Here is a 16,732-nt window from a genome sequence, read left to right on the forward strand (position 1 = left end):
GCACGGTACAGTATCGTATGGTATGGTACAGTAGAGTAGATTATAGTATATCATATTATAGTATAGTATAGTACGGTAGAATAGAGTATAGTATACCATAGCACATCATAGTATAGTATAGTGCAGTATAGTCTCGCTTTATAGTATATTACAATAAAACACATAAAGCATACTAAAGTATAGTAATGTATAGTAAAGTACATTAAAGTATAGTACAGTATAGTAAGGTATAGCACAGTACAGTATAGTATATTAAAGCATAGTACAGTTTTGTAAAGTATAGTAAGGTATAGTATAGTATTGAAAAGCATGGTAAGGTATAGTATAGTATTGAAAAGCATGGTAAGGTATAGTACAGTATTGTAAAGTACAGCATAGTATACCTCTATGGCATGAGTGTACTGTTCCAGCCTGTTGTCGATCTTGGAGATGGGGATGGGAGGCTGGGTCTTCTTGATGCTGTTACTGTTTTAAAACAAGACATATTCCATGAACATCATTCTTTCATAGTACTCTGAGGTAGGGTTAGGGTTGATAGTACTCTGAGGTAGGGTTAGGGTTGATAGTACTCTGAGGTAGGGTTAGGGTTGATAGTACTCTGAGGTAGGGTTAGGGTTGATAGTACTCTGAAGTAGGGTTAGGGTTGATAGTACTCTGAGGTAGGGTTAGGGTTGATAGTACTCTGAAGTAGGGTTAGGGTTAGGGTTGATAGTACTCTGAGGTAGGGTTAGGGTTGATAGTACTCTGAGGTAGGGTTAGGGTTGATAGTACTCTGAGGTAGGGTTAGGGTTAGGGTTGATAGTACTCTGAGGTAGGGTTAGGGTTGATAGTACTCTGAGGTAGGGTTAGGGTTGATAGTACTCTGAAGTAGGGTTAGGGTTGATAGTACTCTGAGGTAGGGTTAGGGTTGATAGTACTCTGAAGTAGGGTTAGGGTTAGGGTTGATAGTACTCTGAGGTAGGGTTAGGGTTGATAGTACTCTGAGGTAGGGTTAGGGTTAGGGTTGATAGTACTCTGAGGTAGGGTTAGGGTTGATAGTACTCTGAGGTAGGGTTAGGGTTGATAGTACTCTGAAGTAGGGTTAGGGTTAGGGTTGATAGTACTCTGAGGTAGGGTTAGGGTTGATAGTACTCTGAGGTAGGGTTAGGGTTGATAGTACTCTGAGGTAGGGTTAGGGTTGATAGTACTCTGAAGTAGGGTTAGGGTTAGGGTTGATAGTACTCTGAGGTAGAGGTCAGGGTTGATAGTACTCTGAGGTAGGGTTAGGGTTAGGGTTGATAGTACTCTGAGGTAGAGGTCAGGGTTGATAGTACTCTGAGGTAGGGTTAGGGTTGATAGTACTCTGAGGTAGGGTTAGGGTTAGGGTTGATAGTACTCTGAGGTAGGGTTAGGGTTAGGGTTGATAGTACTCTGAGGTAGGGTTAGGGTTAGGGTTGATAGTACTCTGAGGTAGGGCTAGGGTTAGGGTTGATAGTACTCTGAGGTAGGGTTAGGGTTGATAGTACTCTGAAGTAGGGTTAGGGATGATAGTACTCTGAGGTAGGGTTAGGGTTGATAGTAATCTGAGGTAGGGTTAGGGTTGATAGTCCTCTGAGGTAGGGTTAGGGTTGATAGTACTCTGAGGTAGGGTTAGGGTTGATAGTACTCTGAGGTAGGGTTAGGGTTGATAGTACTCTGAGGTAGGGTTAGGGTTGATAGTACTCTGAGGTAGGGTTAGGGTTAGGGTTCTCTGAGGTAGGGTTAGGGTTGATAGTACTCTGAGGTAGGGTTAGGGTTGATAGTACTCTGAGGTAGGGTTAGGGTTAGGGTTGATAGTACTCTGAGGTAGGGTTAGGGTTGATAGTACTCTGAGGTAGGGTTAGGGTTGATAGTACTCTGAGGTAGGGTTAGGGTTAGGGTTGATAGTACTCTGAGGTAGGGTTAGGGTTGATAGTACTCTGAGGTAGGGTTAGGGTGGTATATTTCATTGCTAAGTAAAGGTATAGCACATTCTCAAGACATCTAATGAATCCACACTCCTTTGGTGGCTATTTTGGGTATAGTGAAGGATTCCTGTGGGTCAAAGTCTAAATAAAGTGATAGTAGACTTATACTCGCTATGCTCTTCTTTCAAGTCAACCTGAAACCGTTTCAACACTTGTCAGACCCCAGGCCCCCTGCGTGCCACAAGCATTACTCTTGCTTCAGGCAAGTGTGGTTTAACCCAACCAGCTCCATTTACATTTGCTATAGCACAGGAGCTCACTGCCCAGCCAGAGGAGCAGGACGTCTCTAGTCTCAACAGGAGCTCACTGCCCAGCCAGAGGAGCAGGACATCTTTAGTCTCACCAGGAGCTCACTGCCCAGCCAGAAAAGCAGGACGTCTCTAGTCTCACCAGTAGCTCACTGCCCAACCCAAGGAGCAGGATGTCTCTAGTCTCATCAGGAGCTCACTGCCCAGCCAGAGGAGCAGGACATCTTTAGTCTCACCAGGAGCTCACTGCCCAGCCAGAGGAGCAGGACATCTGACCAGGAGCTCACTGCCCAGCCAGAAAAGCAGGACGTCTCTAGTCTCACCAGGAGCTCACTGCCCAGCCAGAAAAGCAGGACGTCTCTAGTCTCACCAGGAGCTCACTGCCCAGCCAGAGGAGCAGGACGTCTCTAGTCTCACCAGGAGCTCACTGCCCAGCCAGAGGAGCAGGACGTCTCTAGTCTCACCAGGAGCTCACTGCCCAGCCAGAGGAGCAGGACGCCTCTAGTCTCTTAGGATGTCTAACAGACTAGACCACATATCAACACAGACTATCCTCTAAACAGTGATCTCTTCCATCTGCTTTCATATAATATCTATAGACTATATCAGAGATCTTCTAAACAGTGATGTCTTCCACCTGCTCTAATATAATATCTATAGACTATATCAGAGATCCTCTAAACAGTGATCTGCTTTAATATAATATCTATAGACTATATCAGAGATCCTCTAAACAGTGATCTGCTTTAATATAATATCTATAGACTATATCAGAGATCCTCTAAACAATGATCTCTTCCATCTGCTTTCATATAATATCTATAGACTATATCAGAGATCTTCTAAACAGTGATCTGCTCTAATATAATATCTATAGACTATATCAGAGATCCTCTAAACAATGATCTCTTCCATCTGCTTTCATATAATATCTATAGACTATATCAGAGATCCTCTAAACAGTGATGTCTTCCATCTGCTTTAATATAATATCTATAGACTATATCAGAGATCCTCTAAACAGTGATGTCTTCCATCTGCTTTAATACAATATCTATAGACTATATCAGAGATCCTCTAAACAGTGATCTCTTCCATCTGCTTTAATATAATATCTATAGACTATATCAGAGATCCTCTAAACAGTGATGTCTTCCATCTGCTTTAATATAATAACTTCCTGTCCCTTTGATTTTGGCCAGATAAATGTGACACCGGAAAACTTTAAACATTATTAGCAGTGACTTCCACCAACGCAGACAGATGCTTTGTGTCGAGGGTGTTTGGGTTACCATTAGTTACGATGATGTCATTGACTCTCTGATGATGAGTTCCATCATGTTCACATTTTATGAAAGGGGCTATTATCCTCACGCAATGTTTCCTCTTACAAGTGTGTGTGTGCGTGAGTGTGTGTGCCTGCGTGCATGTTTATGTATGTGTGTGTGTGTGTGTGTCCTCTGACAGATGGGAAACAGAGAGGCAATAAAACACCGGCTCACCTGATGACTTCATCTCTTAAGGCCCTCAGACTCCTAGTTAATGCTATCCCTCAACATTCTCTGTCTTAAGGCCCTCAGACTCCTAGCTAATTCCTTTCTCCCTCACCATTCTCTGTCTTAAGGCCCTCAGACTCCTAGTTAATGCTATCCCTCAACATTCTCTGTCTTAAGGCCCTCAGACTCCTAGCTAATTCCTCTCTCCCTCACCATTCTCTGTCTTAAGGCCCTCAGACTCCTAGCTAATTCCTCTCTCCCTCACCATTCTCTGTCGTAAGGCCCTCAGACTCCTAGCTAATTCCTCTCTCTCTCACCAGTCTCTGTCTTAAGGCCCTTAGACTCCTAGCTAATTCCCCTCTCTTTCACCATTCTCTGTCTTAAGGCCCTTAGACTCCTAGCTAATTCCCCTCTCTCTCACCATTCTCTGTCTGTTGCACCGGCAATACGAGTGTTAGTGTATCTATCTAACCACACGGCTGCTATAGGATCAGATGTCTAATGTATTCCACCACACGGCTGCTATAGGATCAGATAACTAATCTATCTCAGCGCGAGGCTCCTCTGTAAGCATATCGCCCATCTATCTTACCAACAGCCACCAAAGAAAACACATCTGGTTTGACTTAGTACACATAAATCATCACTGACAAAGAGAGAGAGAGAGAGAGAGAGAGAGAGAGAGAGAGAGAGAGAGAGAGACAGAGAGAGAGAGACAGAGACAGAGACAGAGAGAGAGAGAGAGAGAGAGAGAGACAGAGAGAGAGAGAGAGAGAGAGAGAGAGAGACAGAGAGAGAGACAGAGAGAGAGAGAGAGAGAGAGAAAGAGACAGAGAGAGAGAGACAGAGAGAGAGAGAGACTGAGAGAGGAGAGAGACAGAGAGAGAGAGAGAGAGAGAGAGAGCGAGAGAGAGAGAGAGAGAGAGAGAGAGAGAAAGAGAGAGAGAGAGCGCCTGCAAAATCCCTGCTTCTCTACTTCGCTATCTGTTTTTTTTCCCGCCATTGCAAGTACTTAATTATTTCACCTCAGATATTTTCACTCACCTTTTCTGCAGAGAGCGGTTCAGAGACTCAGTCCTCTCGTTGATCTGAGGAAGGGAACAAGGACACCGGGTTTGTATTGGGAGATAATATATTTGAAGCTACCTAGAATAACAGCTAACAACTTCAATCTACAGTAGCTCTACATTATTTCTCTACAGTAGCCCTACATTATCAATCTACAGTAGCCCTACATTATCAAACTAGAGTAGCCCTACGTTATTTATCAACCGTAGCTTACATTATCGATCTACAGTAGCCCTACATTATCAACCTACGGTAACCTTACATGATCCATCTACAGTAGCCCTACATTATTTATCAACAGTAGCCCTACATTATCGATCTACAGTAACCTTACATTATCAATCTACAGTAGCCCTACCTTATCAATCTACAGTAGCCCTACATTATCAATCTACAGTAGCCCTACGTTATTTATCAACAGTAGCCCTACATTATCGATCTACAGTAACCTTACATTATCAATCTACAGTAGCCCTACATTATCAATCTACAGTAGCCCTACGTTATTTATCAACAGTAGCCCTACATTATCGATCTACAGTAACCCTACATTATCAATCTGCAGTAGCCCTACATTATCAATCTACAGTAGCCCTACAATATCAATCTACAGTAGCCCTACATTATCAATCTACGGTAACCTTACATTATCAATACAGAGTATTCCTACCCATCCAAAGAATTCCTTCTCGTTTAAGCATTTGTGGTTTATACTGTCATGACCTGATAAAGGTGTATAATACTGTCATGACCTGATAAAGGTGTATAGTACTGTCATGACCTGTTAAAGGTACTGTCATGACCTGTTAAAGGTGTATAATACTGTCATGACCTGATAAAGGTGTATAATACTGTCATGACCTGGTAAAGGTGTATAATACTGTCATGACCTGATAAAGGTGTATAATACTGTCATGACCTGATAAAGGTGTATAATACTGTCATGACCTGGTAAAGGTGTATAATACTGTCATGACCTGGTAAAGGTGTATAATACTGTCATGACCTGGTAAAGGTGTATAATACTGTCATGACCAGATAAAGGTGTATAATACTGTCATGACCTGGTAAAGGTACTGTCATGACCTGATAAAGGTACTGTCATGACCTGGTAAAGGTGTATGGTACTGTCATGACCTGATAAAGGTACTGTCATGACCTGGTAAAGGTGTATAATACTGTCATGACCTGATAAAGGTGTATAATACTGTCATGACCTGGTAAAGGTACTGTCATGACCTGATAAAGGTGTATGGTACTGTCATGACCTGATAAAGGTGTATAATACTGTCATGACCTGATAAAGGTGTATAATACTGTCATGACCTGGTAAAGGTACTGTCATGACCTGATAAATGTACTGTCATGACCTGGTAAAGGTGTATAATACTGTCATGACCTGATAAAGGTGTATAGTACTGTCATGACCTGGTAAAGGTGTATAATACTGTCATGACCTGATAAAGGTGTATGGTACTGTCATGACCTGATAAAGGTACTGTCATGACCTGGTAAAGGTGTATAATACTGTCATGACCTGGTAAAGGTGTATAATACTGTCATGACCTGATAAAGGTGTATAGTACTGTCATGACCTGGTAAAGGTGTATAATACTGTCATGACCTGGTAAAGGTGTATAATACTGTCATGACCTGGTAAAGGTACTGTCATGACCTGGTAAAGGTGTATAGTACTGTCATGACCTGATAAAGGTGTATGGTACTGTCATGACCTGATAAAGGTACAGTCATGACCTGATAAAGGTGTATAATACTGTCATGACCTGATAAAGGTACAGTCATGACCTGATAAAGGTACTGTCATGACCTGATAAAGGTGCTGTCATGACCTGATAAAGGTGTATAATACTGTCATGACCTGGTAAAGGTACTGTCATGACCTGGTAAAGGTGTATAATACTGTCATGACCTGGTAAAGGTGTATGGTACTGTCATGACCTGATAAAGGTGTATGGTACTGTCATGACCTGATAAAGGTGTATGGTACTGTCATGACCTGATAAAGGTACTGTCATGACCTGGTAAAGGTGTATAGTACTGTCATGACCTGATAAAGGTGTATGGTACTGTCATGACCTGATAAAGGTGTATGGTACTGTCATGACCTGATAAAGGTGTATGGTACTGTCATGACCTGATAAAGGTGTATGGTACTGTCATGACCTGATAAAGGTGTATAATACTGTCATGACCTGGTAAAGGTGTATAGTACTGTCATGACCTGTTAAAGGTACTGTCATGACCTGGTAAAGGTACTGTCAAGACCTGGTAAATGTGTATAATACTGTCATGACCTGATAAAGGTACTGTCATGACCTGTTATAGGTGTATAGTACTGTCATGACCTGGTATAGGTGTATAGTACTGTCATGACCTGATAAAGGTGTATGGTACTGTCATGACCTGATAAAGGTGTATGGTACTGTCATGACCTGATAAAGGTGTATAATACTGTCATGACCTGGTAAAGGTGTATAATACTGTCATGACCTGATAAAGGTACTGGCATGACCTGTTATAGGTGTATAGTACTGTCATGACCTGATAAAGGTGTATGGTACTGTCATGACCTGATAAAGGTGTATAATACTGTCATGACCTGGTAAAGGTGTATAATACTGTCATGACCTGATAAAGGTACTGTCATGACCTGTTATAGGTGTATAGTACTGTCATGACCTGGTATAGGTGTATAGTACTGTCATGACCTGGTATAGGTGTATAGTACTGTCATGACCTGTTATAGGTGTATAATACTGTCATGACTTGATAAAGGTGTATAATACTGTCATGACTTGATAAAGGTGTATAATACTGTCATGACCTGTTAAAGGTGTATAATACTGTCATGACCTGTTAAAGGTGTATAATTCTGTCATGACCTGGTAAAGGTACTGTCATGACCTGTTAAAGGTGTATAATACTGTCATGACTTGATAAAGGTGTATAATACTGTCATGACCTGTTAAAGGTGTATAATACTGTCATGACCTGGTAAAGGTGTATAATACTGTCATGACCTGGTAAAGGTGTATAATACTGTCATGACCTGTTATAGGTATATAATACTGTCATGACCTGGTAAAGATGTATAATACTGTCATGACCTGGTAAAGGTGTATAGTACTGTCATGACCTGGTAAAGGTGTATAATACTGTCATGACCTGGTAAAGGTGTATAATACTGTCATGACCTGGTAAAGGTACTGTCATGACCTGGTAAAGGTGTATAGTACTGTCATGACCTGATAAAGGTGTATGGTACTGTCATGACCTGATAAAGGTACAGTCATGACCTGATAAAGGTGTATAATACTGTCATGACCTGATAAAGGTACAGTCATGACCTGATAAAGGTACTGTCATGACCTGATAAAGGTGCTGTCATGACCTGATAAAGGTGTATAATACTGTCATGACCTGGTAAAGGTACTGTCATGACCTGGTAAAGGTGTATAATACTGTCATGACCTGGTAAAGGTGTATGGTACTGTCATGACCTGATAAAGGTGTATGGTACTGTCATGACCTGATAAAGGTGTATGGTACTGTCATGACCTGATAAAGGTACTGTCATGACCTGGTAAAGGTGTATAGTACTGTCATGACCTGATAAAGGTGTATGGTACTGTCATGACCTGATAAAGGTGTATGGTACTGTCATGACCTGATAAAGGTGTATGGTACTGTCATGACCTGATAAAGGTGTATGGTACTGTCATGACCTGATAAAGGTGTATAATACTGTCATGACCTGGTAAAGGTGTATAGTACTGTCATGACCTGTTAAAGGTACTGTCATGACCTGGTAAAGGTACTGTCAAGACCTGGTAAATGTGTATAATACTGTCATGACCTGATAAAGGTACTGTCATGACCTGTTATAGGTGTATAGTACTGTCATGACCTGGTATAGGTGTATAGTACTGTCATGACCTGATAAAGGTGTATGGTACTGTCATGACCTGATAAAGGTGTATGGTACTGTCATGACCTGATAAAGGTGTATAATACTGTCATGACCTGGTAAAGGTGTATAATACTGTCATGACCTGATAAAGGTACTGGCATGACCTGTTATAGGTGTATAGTACTGTCATGACCTGATAAAGGTGTATGGTACTGTCATGACCTGATAAAGGTGTATAATACTGTCATGACCTGGTAAAGGTGTATAATACTGTCATGACCTGATAAAGGTACTGTCATGACCTGTTATAGGTGTATAGTACTGTCATGACCTGGTATAGGTGTATAGTACTGTCATGACCTGGTATAGGTGTATAGTACTGTCATGACCTGTTATAGGTGTATAATACTGTCATGACTTGATAAAGGTGTATAATACTGTCATGACTTGATAAAGGTGTATAATACTGTCATGACCTGTTAAAGGTGTATAATACTGTCATGACCTGTTAAAGGTGTATAATTCTGTCATGACCTGGTAAAGGTACTGTCATGACCTGTTAAAGGTGTATAATACTGTCATGACTTGATAAAGGTGTATAATACTGTCATGACCTGTTAAAGGTGTATAATACTGTCATGACCTGGTAAAGGTGTATAATACTGTCATGACCTGGTAAAGGTGTATAATACTGTCATGACCTGTTATAGGTATATAATACTGTCATGACCTGGTAAAGATGTATAATACTGTCATGACCTGGTAAAGGTGTATAATACTGTCATGACCTGTTAAAGGTGTATAATACTGTCATGACCTGTTAAAGGTGTATAATACTGTCATGACCTGGTAAAGGTACTGTCATGACCTGTTAAAGGTGTATAATACTGTCATGACTTGATAAAGGTGTATAATACTGTCATGACCTGGTAAAGGTGTATAATACTGTCATGACCTGGTAAAGGTGTATAATACTGTCATGACCTGTTATAGGTGTATAATACTGTCATGACCTGATAAAGGTGTATAATACTGTCATGACCTGTTAAAGGTGTATAATACTGTCATGACCTGGTAAAGGTGTATAATACTGTCATGACCTGGTAAAGGTGTATAATACTGTCATGACCTGTTATAGGTATATAATACTGTCATGACCTGGTAAAGATGTATAATACTGTCATGACCTGATAAAGGTGTATGTAGGGGCCACACAGTAAGTTGACAGGAACATTCTCCCCCTTGAAGTTGTCAATATATTATTATCCATCAGCATGGCTCACAATAAGGACACCTTCCTGTTGATGATGTAGCAACAATGGCTCAGAAGGTCTTTGGAGGGAAGGTGAAACAGGAACGCTTGGTCGCGGATCTGTTTGGGTTGTCTTGCCAACTCACATGCTCATTGATGCATGACAATGTCTATATTTGGCAAGACAGCACCAACAGATCTGGGACCAGGCTAGAAACAAGAGCTGAGTTTGTATGAAGCGCAGAATGACATAAAAAAAAAAAGACAGACAGCTGACAAGTGGTGTCACGTTACGATCACACGGAACACAACAGAAGGGAAACCTTTGTGTCACAGTTAACCCCGTGGTGACCTTTAACCTGGAATGACCCCTGCATGGGGTCAACGTTCCAGAACAGAATCATTCTGTGTTCTGTTATATTATGTTTCCCCTCTTCAGATTCAGATTCACTCTTGTATTACATTTGAAGTAAAAATCGAACCGGATCTCTGTTGTAATGCATCGTATACAACAACAAATATCATGCTGGTGATTCCTTGACATTTATTAGAAATATTTCCTTTCGTTTTAGTTATAAAAGCAAACAGGGAACAGAATCTAACAGGGGGGGACTCAATCTAACACGGGGGGGATAGAATCTAACCCGGGGGGACAACAGAATCTAACACGGGGGGGACAGAATCTAACACGGGGGGACGACAGAATCTAACACGGGGGGATAGAATCTAACCCGGGGGACAACAGAATCTAACACGGGGGGGACAGAATCTAACACGGGGGGACGACAGAATCTAACACGGGGGGATAGAATCTAACCCGGGGGGACAACAGAATCTAACACGGGGGGGACAGAATCTAACACGGGGGGACGACAGAATCGAACACGGGGGACGACAGAATCTAACAAGGGGGGGACAGAATCTAACAAGGGGGGGATCAATCTAACACGGGGGGGAACAGAATCTAACAGTGGGGGACAGAATCTAACAGGGGGGGAAAGAATCTAACACGGGGGGGACAGAATCTAACACGGGGGGGACAGAATCTAACACGGGGGGGAACAGAATCTAACACGGGGGGGACAGAATCTAACACGGGGGGGACAGAATCTAACACGGGGGGGAAACAGAATCTAACAGGGGGGGAAACAGAATCTAACAGGGAGGGGCAGAATCTAACAGGGGGGAGTGAACAGAATCTAACAAGGGGGGGACCAGAATCTAACAGGGGGGGGACAGACTCTAACAGGGGGGGAAACAGAATCTAACAGGGGGGGGAACAGAATCTAACAGGGGGGCAGAATCTAACACGGGGGGGACAGAATCTAACACGGGGGGGAGGGAATCTAACACGGGGGGAACAGAATCTAACACGGGGGGGACAGAATCTAACACGGGGGGGGTCAGAATCTAACGCGGGGGGGGTCAGAATCTAACACGGGGGAGGGGGACAGAATCTAACACAGGGGGGGACAGAATCTAACACAGGGGGGGACAGAATCTAACACGGGGGGAACAGAATCTAACACGGGGGGAACAGAATCTAACACGGGGGGAACAGAATCTAACACGGGGGGAACAGAATCTAACAGGGGGGGGACAGAATCTAACACGGGGGGGACAGAATCTAAAACAACAACAGAATAGTTTGATTTGGATTAAATGTTCTGAAATACGTTTGTCCTCTGGAACCCTGGGTCTCCAAGGGGAAACTCACCGTGCAGGTATTCTCAGACGTCATCCTCTCCTCGGTGTCATTCTGGAAGGACACACATCACAGGGAAGCACATTGATGACAGGAAAGACACAAGCCAACGCCACTGCTGCAGACAGTTTCTTTTCAGATGACTTTTACACTGCTAACGGCGTGCCAAGAAACACGATAATATATAAGGTCATTAATCTGAAAGATACGTACAGTGAGAGGAACACTTTTCCACGGTCGAAAAGGTTTATTTTTCCTAATAGTTGGCTAATAATCTTTGTGTTTTGTCCGATTGATTTTAGAGGAAAATATATTTGTTTGTACATTTTTTTTCATTGAACCTTTATTAAACGAGGCAAGTCAGTTAAGAATACATTCTTATTTACAGTGACGGCCTACACCGGCCAAACCCAAACCTGGTCGACGCTTGGTCAATTGTGCGCCGCCCTGTGGGACTCCCAATCACGGCCGGTTGTGATGCAGCCTGGAATCAAACCAGGGTGTCTGTAGTGACACATCAAGCACTGAGATGCAGTGTTTTAGACCGCAGCTCCACTCCTACTTGTAATAGAAGTATTACTAGTGTTTTACTGGTTTAACAGAAGCACAGAAAACATTGGATTGAGTGAGTCACTTCATTGGTTATGACTCAACAGTTGGCACATTAGCGAGGTTGCTATTGAGCAATGCAAACGTGTGTTACATCCTATTTAGCTGTGAGCCAAAAAAGAAAGTCGGGTGCTTTCCCATAAAAACATGAATTAACCCATATATGTTTTATTAACCCTTGAAGACATGAATTAACCCATGAAGACATGAATTAACCCATGAAGACATGAATTAAACCATGAAGACATGAATTAACCCATGAAGACATGAATTAACTCATGAAGACATGAATTAACCCACAAAGACATTAATTTACCCATGAAGACATGAATTAACCCATGAAGACATGAATTTACCCATGAAGACATGAATGTACCCATGAAGACATGAATTTACCAATGAAGACATGAATTTACCCATGAAGACATGAATTTACCCATGAAGACATGAATTAACCCATGAAGACATGAATTAACCCATGAAGACATGATTTTACCCACGAAGACATGAATTTACCCATGAAGACATGAATTTACCCATGAAGACATGAATTAACCCACAAAGACATGAATTAACCCACGAAGACATGAATTAACCCACGAAGACATGAATTAACCCACGAAGACATGAATTAACCCACGAAGTCATGAATTTACCCATGAAGACATTAATTAACCCATGAAGACATGAATTAACCCATGAAGACATGAATTTACCCATGAAGACATGAATTAACCCACGAAGACATGAATTAACCCATGAAGACATGAATTTACCCATGAAGACATGAATTTACCCACGAAGACATGAATTAACCCATAAAGACATGAATTAACCCATGAAGACATGAATTAACCCATGAAGACATGAATTTACCCATGAAGACATGAATTAACCCATGCCGGTCCGTGAAGTGTTGGAGTGTTTAAGGAAAGCTGACCACATGCAGCTACACACAGAGCACAACACAACATCTGTGTCCCCAATGGAACCCTATTCTTGGCACCCTATGGGTCCTGGTCAACGGTAGTGTACTATAAAGGGAATAGGGTTCCATTTGGAAGGTACACAAAGGCTCTGTTCCAGTATCCATAGTAACATAGTTCTTAGAATAAAGCAGAGTATTGGGGGCGGGGATTCTAAGAGGTAGACTAGAATGGACGTTAGAACACAGCCTAAAACTCTCTAAATGCTTTCAACACAGGAAGCGTGAAAAACACACAAAAAACATCAAGGTGAAGAAATATAGGATGATGTGTCAACATGACATGCAAGAGGTGGAGAGGCGGTGTGGGGGTGTGATGACACCAAGTGAGAGAAGAAAAATGTAGAGAAGTGATCCTGTAGTGAACATTGTATTTTGTGTTTCTACGATAAGATTGAGAAAACAAACTGTTTTGCTCATCAAAGAGTTGATTTTGAAAGTATTTTACATTTAGTAGTTAGTAAAAAAAAAAATTCTTCAGACTAGAAGGTTTGTTTTCAAATCTGTCACGGTTCATTTTGTCTGAGAAGGAGAGTTGAAAACATTTTCTGAAAACAAATGAACCAAGTCAAGAAACGGAACCCAAAGGAAGCCAGTGTGAATAGTCATACTGACATCAGACTCTAAGTAGAGACTCATGTTACCTGTCATACCACCACAGACCATACAGGACTCTCACTTCACATCACAGAGCCAACACAGTTATATCCATCCACACACTGCACTTACAGACAGTCGACAACTTACTGGGTAAAACAGAAGGAGGAGTTTCTGGTAGGACGGCATGAAGCATGGGAACAGAACACAGTGGCAGACATGCTACATCAAGCACTGTGTAACACTGTGTGAGTCGGCATGGCAGAGTGAACAGAAAGGGGACAAATATGCTGTGAAATACATCCTATGAAGGTTTTCAGGGGCTACATCCTGTATATGAAGAAATCCATTGAAACCTTTTTGGTTCTAATAAAAATCATTTTCTCTACAACTGTGGGCATGTGGTTAGGTGATAGGGGAATGACAAGGTGATGTGTATGGTGGTAAATTATATGGGACATCAGAAGTATCTTGAAGTTATGTGATTGATTGATTGATTGATACCGGGACATCAGTAGTACCTTGAAGTTATGTGATTGATTGATTGATACCGGGACATCAGAAGTATCTTGAAGTTATGTGATTGATTTGATTGATTGATAGATTGATAGATAGATAGATAGATAGATAGATACCGGGACATCAGTAGTACCTTGAAGTTATGTGATTGATTGATTGATTGATAGATTGATAGATAGATACCGGGACATCAGTAGTACCTTGAAGTTATGTGATTGATTGATTGATTGATTGATAGATACCGGGACATCAGTAGTACCTTGAAGTTATGTGATTGATTTGATTGATTGATAGATTGATAGATAGATACCGGGACATCAGTAGTACCTTGAAGTTATGTGATTGATTTGATTGATAGATTGATAGATAGATACCGGGACATCAGTAGTACCTTGAAGTTATGTGATTGATTGATTGATTGATTGATAGATACCGGGACATCAGTAGTACCTTGAAGTTATGTGATTGATTTGATTGATTGATAGATTGATAGATAGATACCGGAACATCAGTAGTACCTTGAAGTTATGTGATTGATTTGATTGATTGATAGATTGATAGATAGATACCGGGACATCAGTAGTACCTTGAAGTTATGTGATTGATTTGATTGATTGATAGATTGATAGATAGATACCGGGACATCAGTAGTACCTTGAAGGTGGGGCTCATGGGACTGAAGGGGCTGAAGGACTCGTCTCCCTCAATGCTGGAAATACTGAGGTTCTTCATCCTTCTCTCTGAAGCCGCCATCCTCCTACTCTCTATCCCGTCTTTCACCCTCTTCCTCTCCTCCTGCAGACGGAGAAATTACATTAGAACAACACACCCCTCTTCTTCTCCTCCTGTAGACAGAGAAATTACATTAGAACAACACACCCCTCTTCCTCTCCTCCTGCAGACAGAGAAATTACATTAGAACAACACACCCCTCTTCCTCTCCTCCTGCAGACAGAGAAATTACATTAGAACAACACACCCCTCTTCCTCTCCTCCTGCAGACGGAGAAATTACATTAGAACAACACACCCCTCTTCTTCTCCTCCTGTAGACAGAGAAACTACATCAGAACAACACACCCCTCTTCCTCTCCTCCTGTAGACAGAGAAACTACATCAGAACAACACACCCCTCTTCCTCTCCTCCTGTAGACAGAGAAACTACATCAGAACAACACACCCCTCTTCCTCTCCTCCTGCAGACAGAGAAACTACATCAGAACAACACACCCCTCTTCCTCTCCTCCTGTAGACAGAGAAACTACATCAGAACAACACACCCCTCTTCCTCTCCTCCTGTAGACAGAGAAACTACATCAGAACAACACACCCCTCTTCTTCTCCTCCTGTAGACAGAGAAACTACATCAGAACAACACACCCCTCTTCCTCTCCTCCTGTAGACAGAGAAACTACATCAGAAAAACACACCCCTCTTCCTCTCCTCCTGCAGACAGAGAAATTACATTAGAACAACACACCCCTCTTCCTCTCCTCCTGTAGACAGAGAAACTACATTAGAACACACCCCTCTTCCTCTCCTCCTGTAGACGGAGAAATTACATCAGAACAACACACATACACATACAGTGGGGTAAACAAGTACTTAGTCAGCCACCAATTGTGCAGGTTCTCCCACTTAAAAAGATGAGAGAGGCCTGTAATTTTCATCATAGGTACACTTCAACTATGACAGACAAAGAGAGAAGAAAAAAATCCAGAAAATCACATTGTAGGATTTTTAATGAATTTATTTGCAAATTATGGTGGAAAATAAGTATTTGGTCACCTACAAACAAGCAAGATTTCTGGCTCTCACAGACCTGTAACTTCTTCTTAAGAGGCTCCTCTGTCCTCCACTCGTTACCTGTATTAATGGCACCTGTTTGAACTTGTTATCAGTATAAAAGACACCTGACCACAACCTCAAACAGTCACACTCCAAACTCCACTATGGCCAAGACCAAAGAGCTGTCAAAGGACACCAGAAACAAAATTGTAGACCTGCACCCGGCTGGGAAGACTGAATCTGCAATAGGTAAGCAGCTTGGTTTGAAGAAATCAACTGTGGGAGCAATTATTAGGAAATGGAAGACATACAAGACCACTGATAATCTCCCTCGATCTGGGGCTCCACGCAAGATCTCACCCCGTGGGGTCAAAATGATCACAAGAACGGTGAGCAAAAATCCCAGAACCACATGGGGGGACCTAGTGAATGACCTGCAGAGAGCTGGGACCAAAGTAACAAAGCCTAACATCAGTAACACACTACGCCGCCAGGGACTCAAATCCTGCAGTGCCAGACGTGTCCCCCTGCTTAAGCCAGTACATGTCCA

At 41.9% G+C, this 16,732-nt stretch overlaps 1 protein-coding gene across 4 annotated transcripts in view; it reads right to left on the minus strand.

Moving 5' to 3' along the window:
- Positions 1-16,732, minus strand: part of LOC139384467 (non-muscle caldesmon-like) — a 79,946-nt gene that overhangs the window by 26,797 nt on the left and 36,417 nt on the right. For 3 of the 4 annotated variants that reach the window (XM_071129246.1, XM_071129245.1, XM_071129243.1), the window contains 4 exons: positions 15,050-15,190; positions 11,698-11,739; positions 4,774-4,817; positions 384-465 (listed from right to left, as the gene is read on the minus strand). In XM_071129246.1, the coding sequence (XP_070985347.1) occupies positions 384-465; positions 4,774-4,817; positions 11,698-11,739; positions 15,050-15,190 (309 nt within the window). The remainder of the gene's footprint in view (positions 1-383; positions 466-4,773; positions 4,818-11,697; positions 11,740-15,049; positions 15,191-16,732) is intronic. The other variant, XM_071129244.1, reaches the window with a different exon arrangement.

Source organism: Oncorhynchus clarkii, chromosome 26 (assembly GCF_045791955.1).
Source record: "Oncorhynchus clarkii lewisi isolate Uvic-CL-2024 chromosome 26, UVic_Ocla_1.0, whole genome shotgun sequence".
In the NCBI taxonomy this organism is placed as follows: Eukaryota; Metazoa; Chordata; class Actinopteri; order Salmoniformes; family Salmonidae; genus Oncorhynchus; species Oncorhynchus clarkii.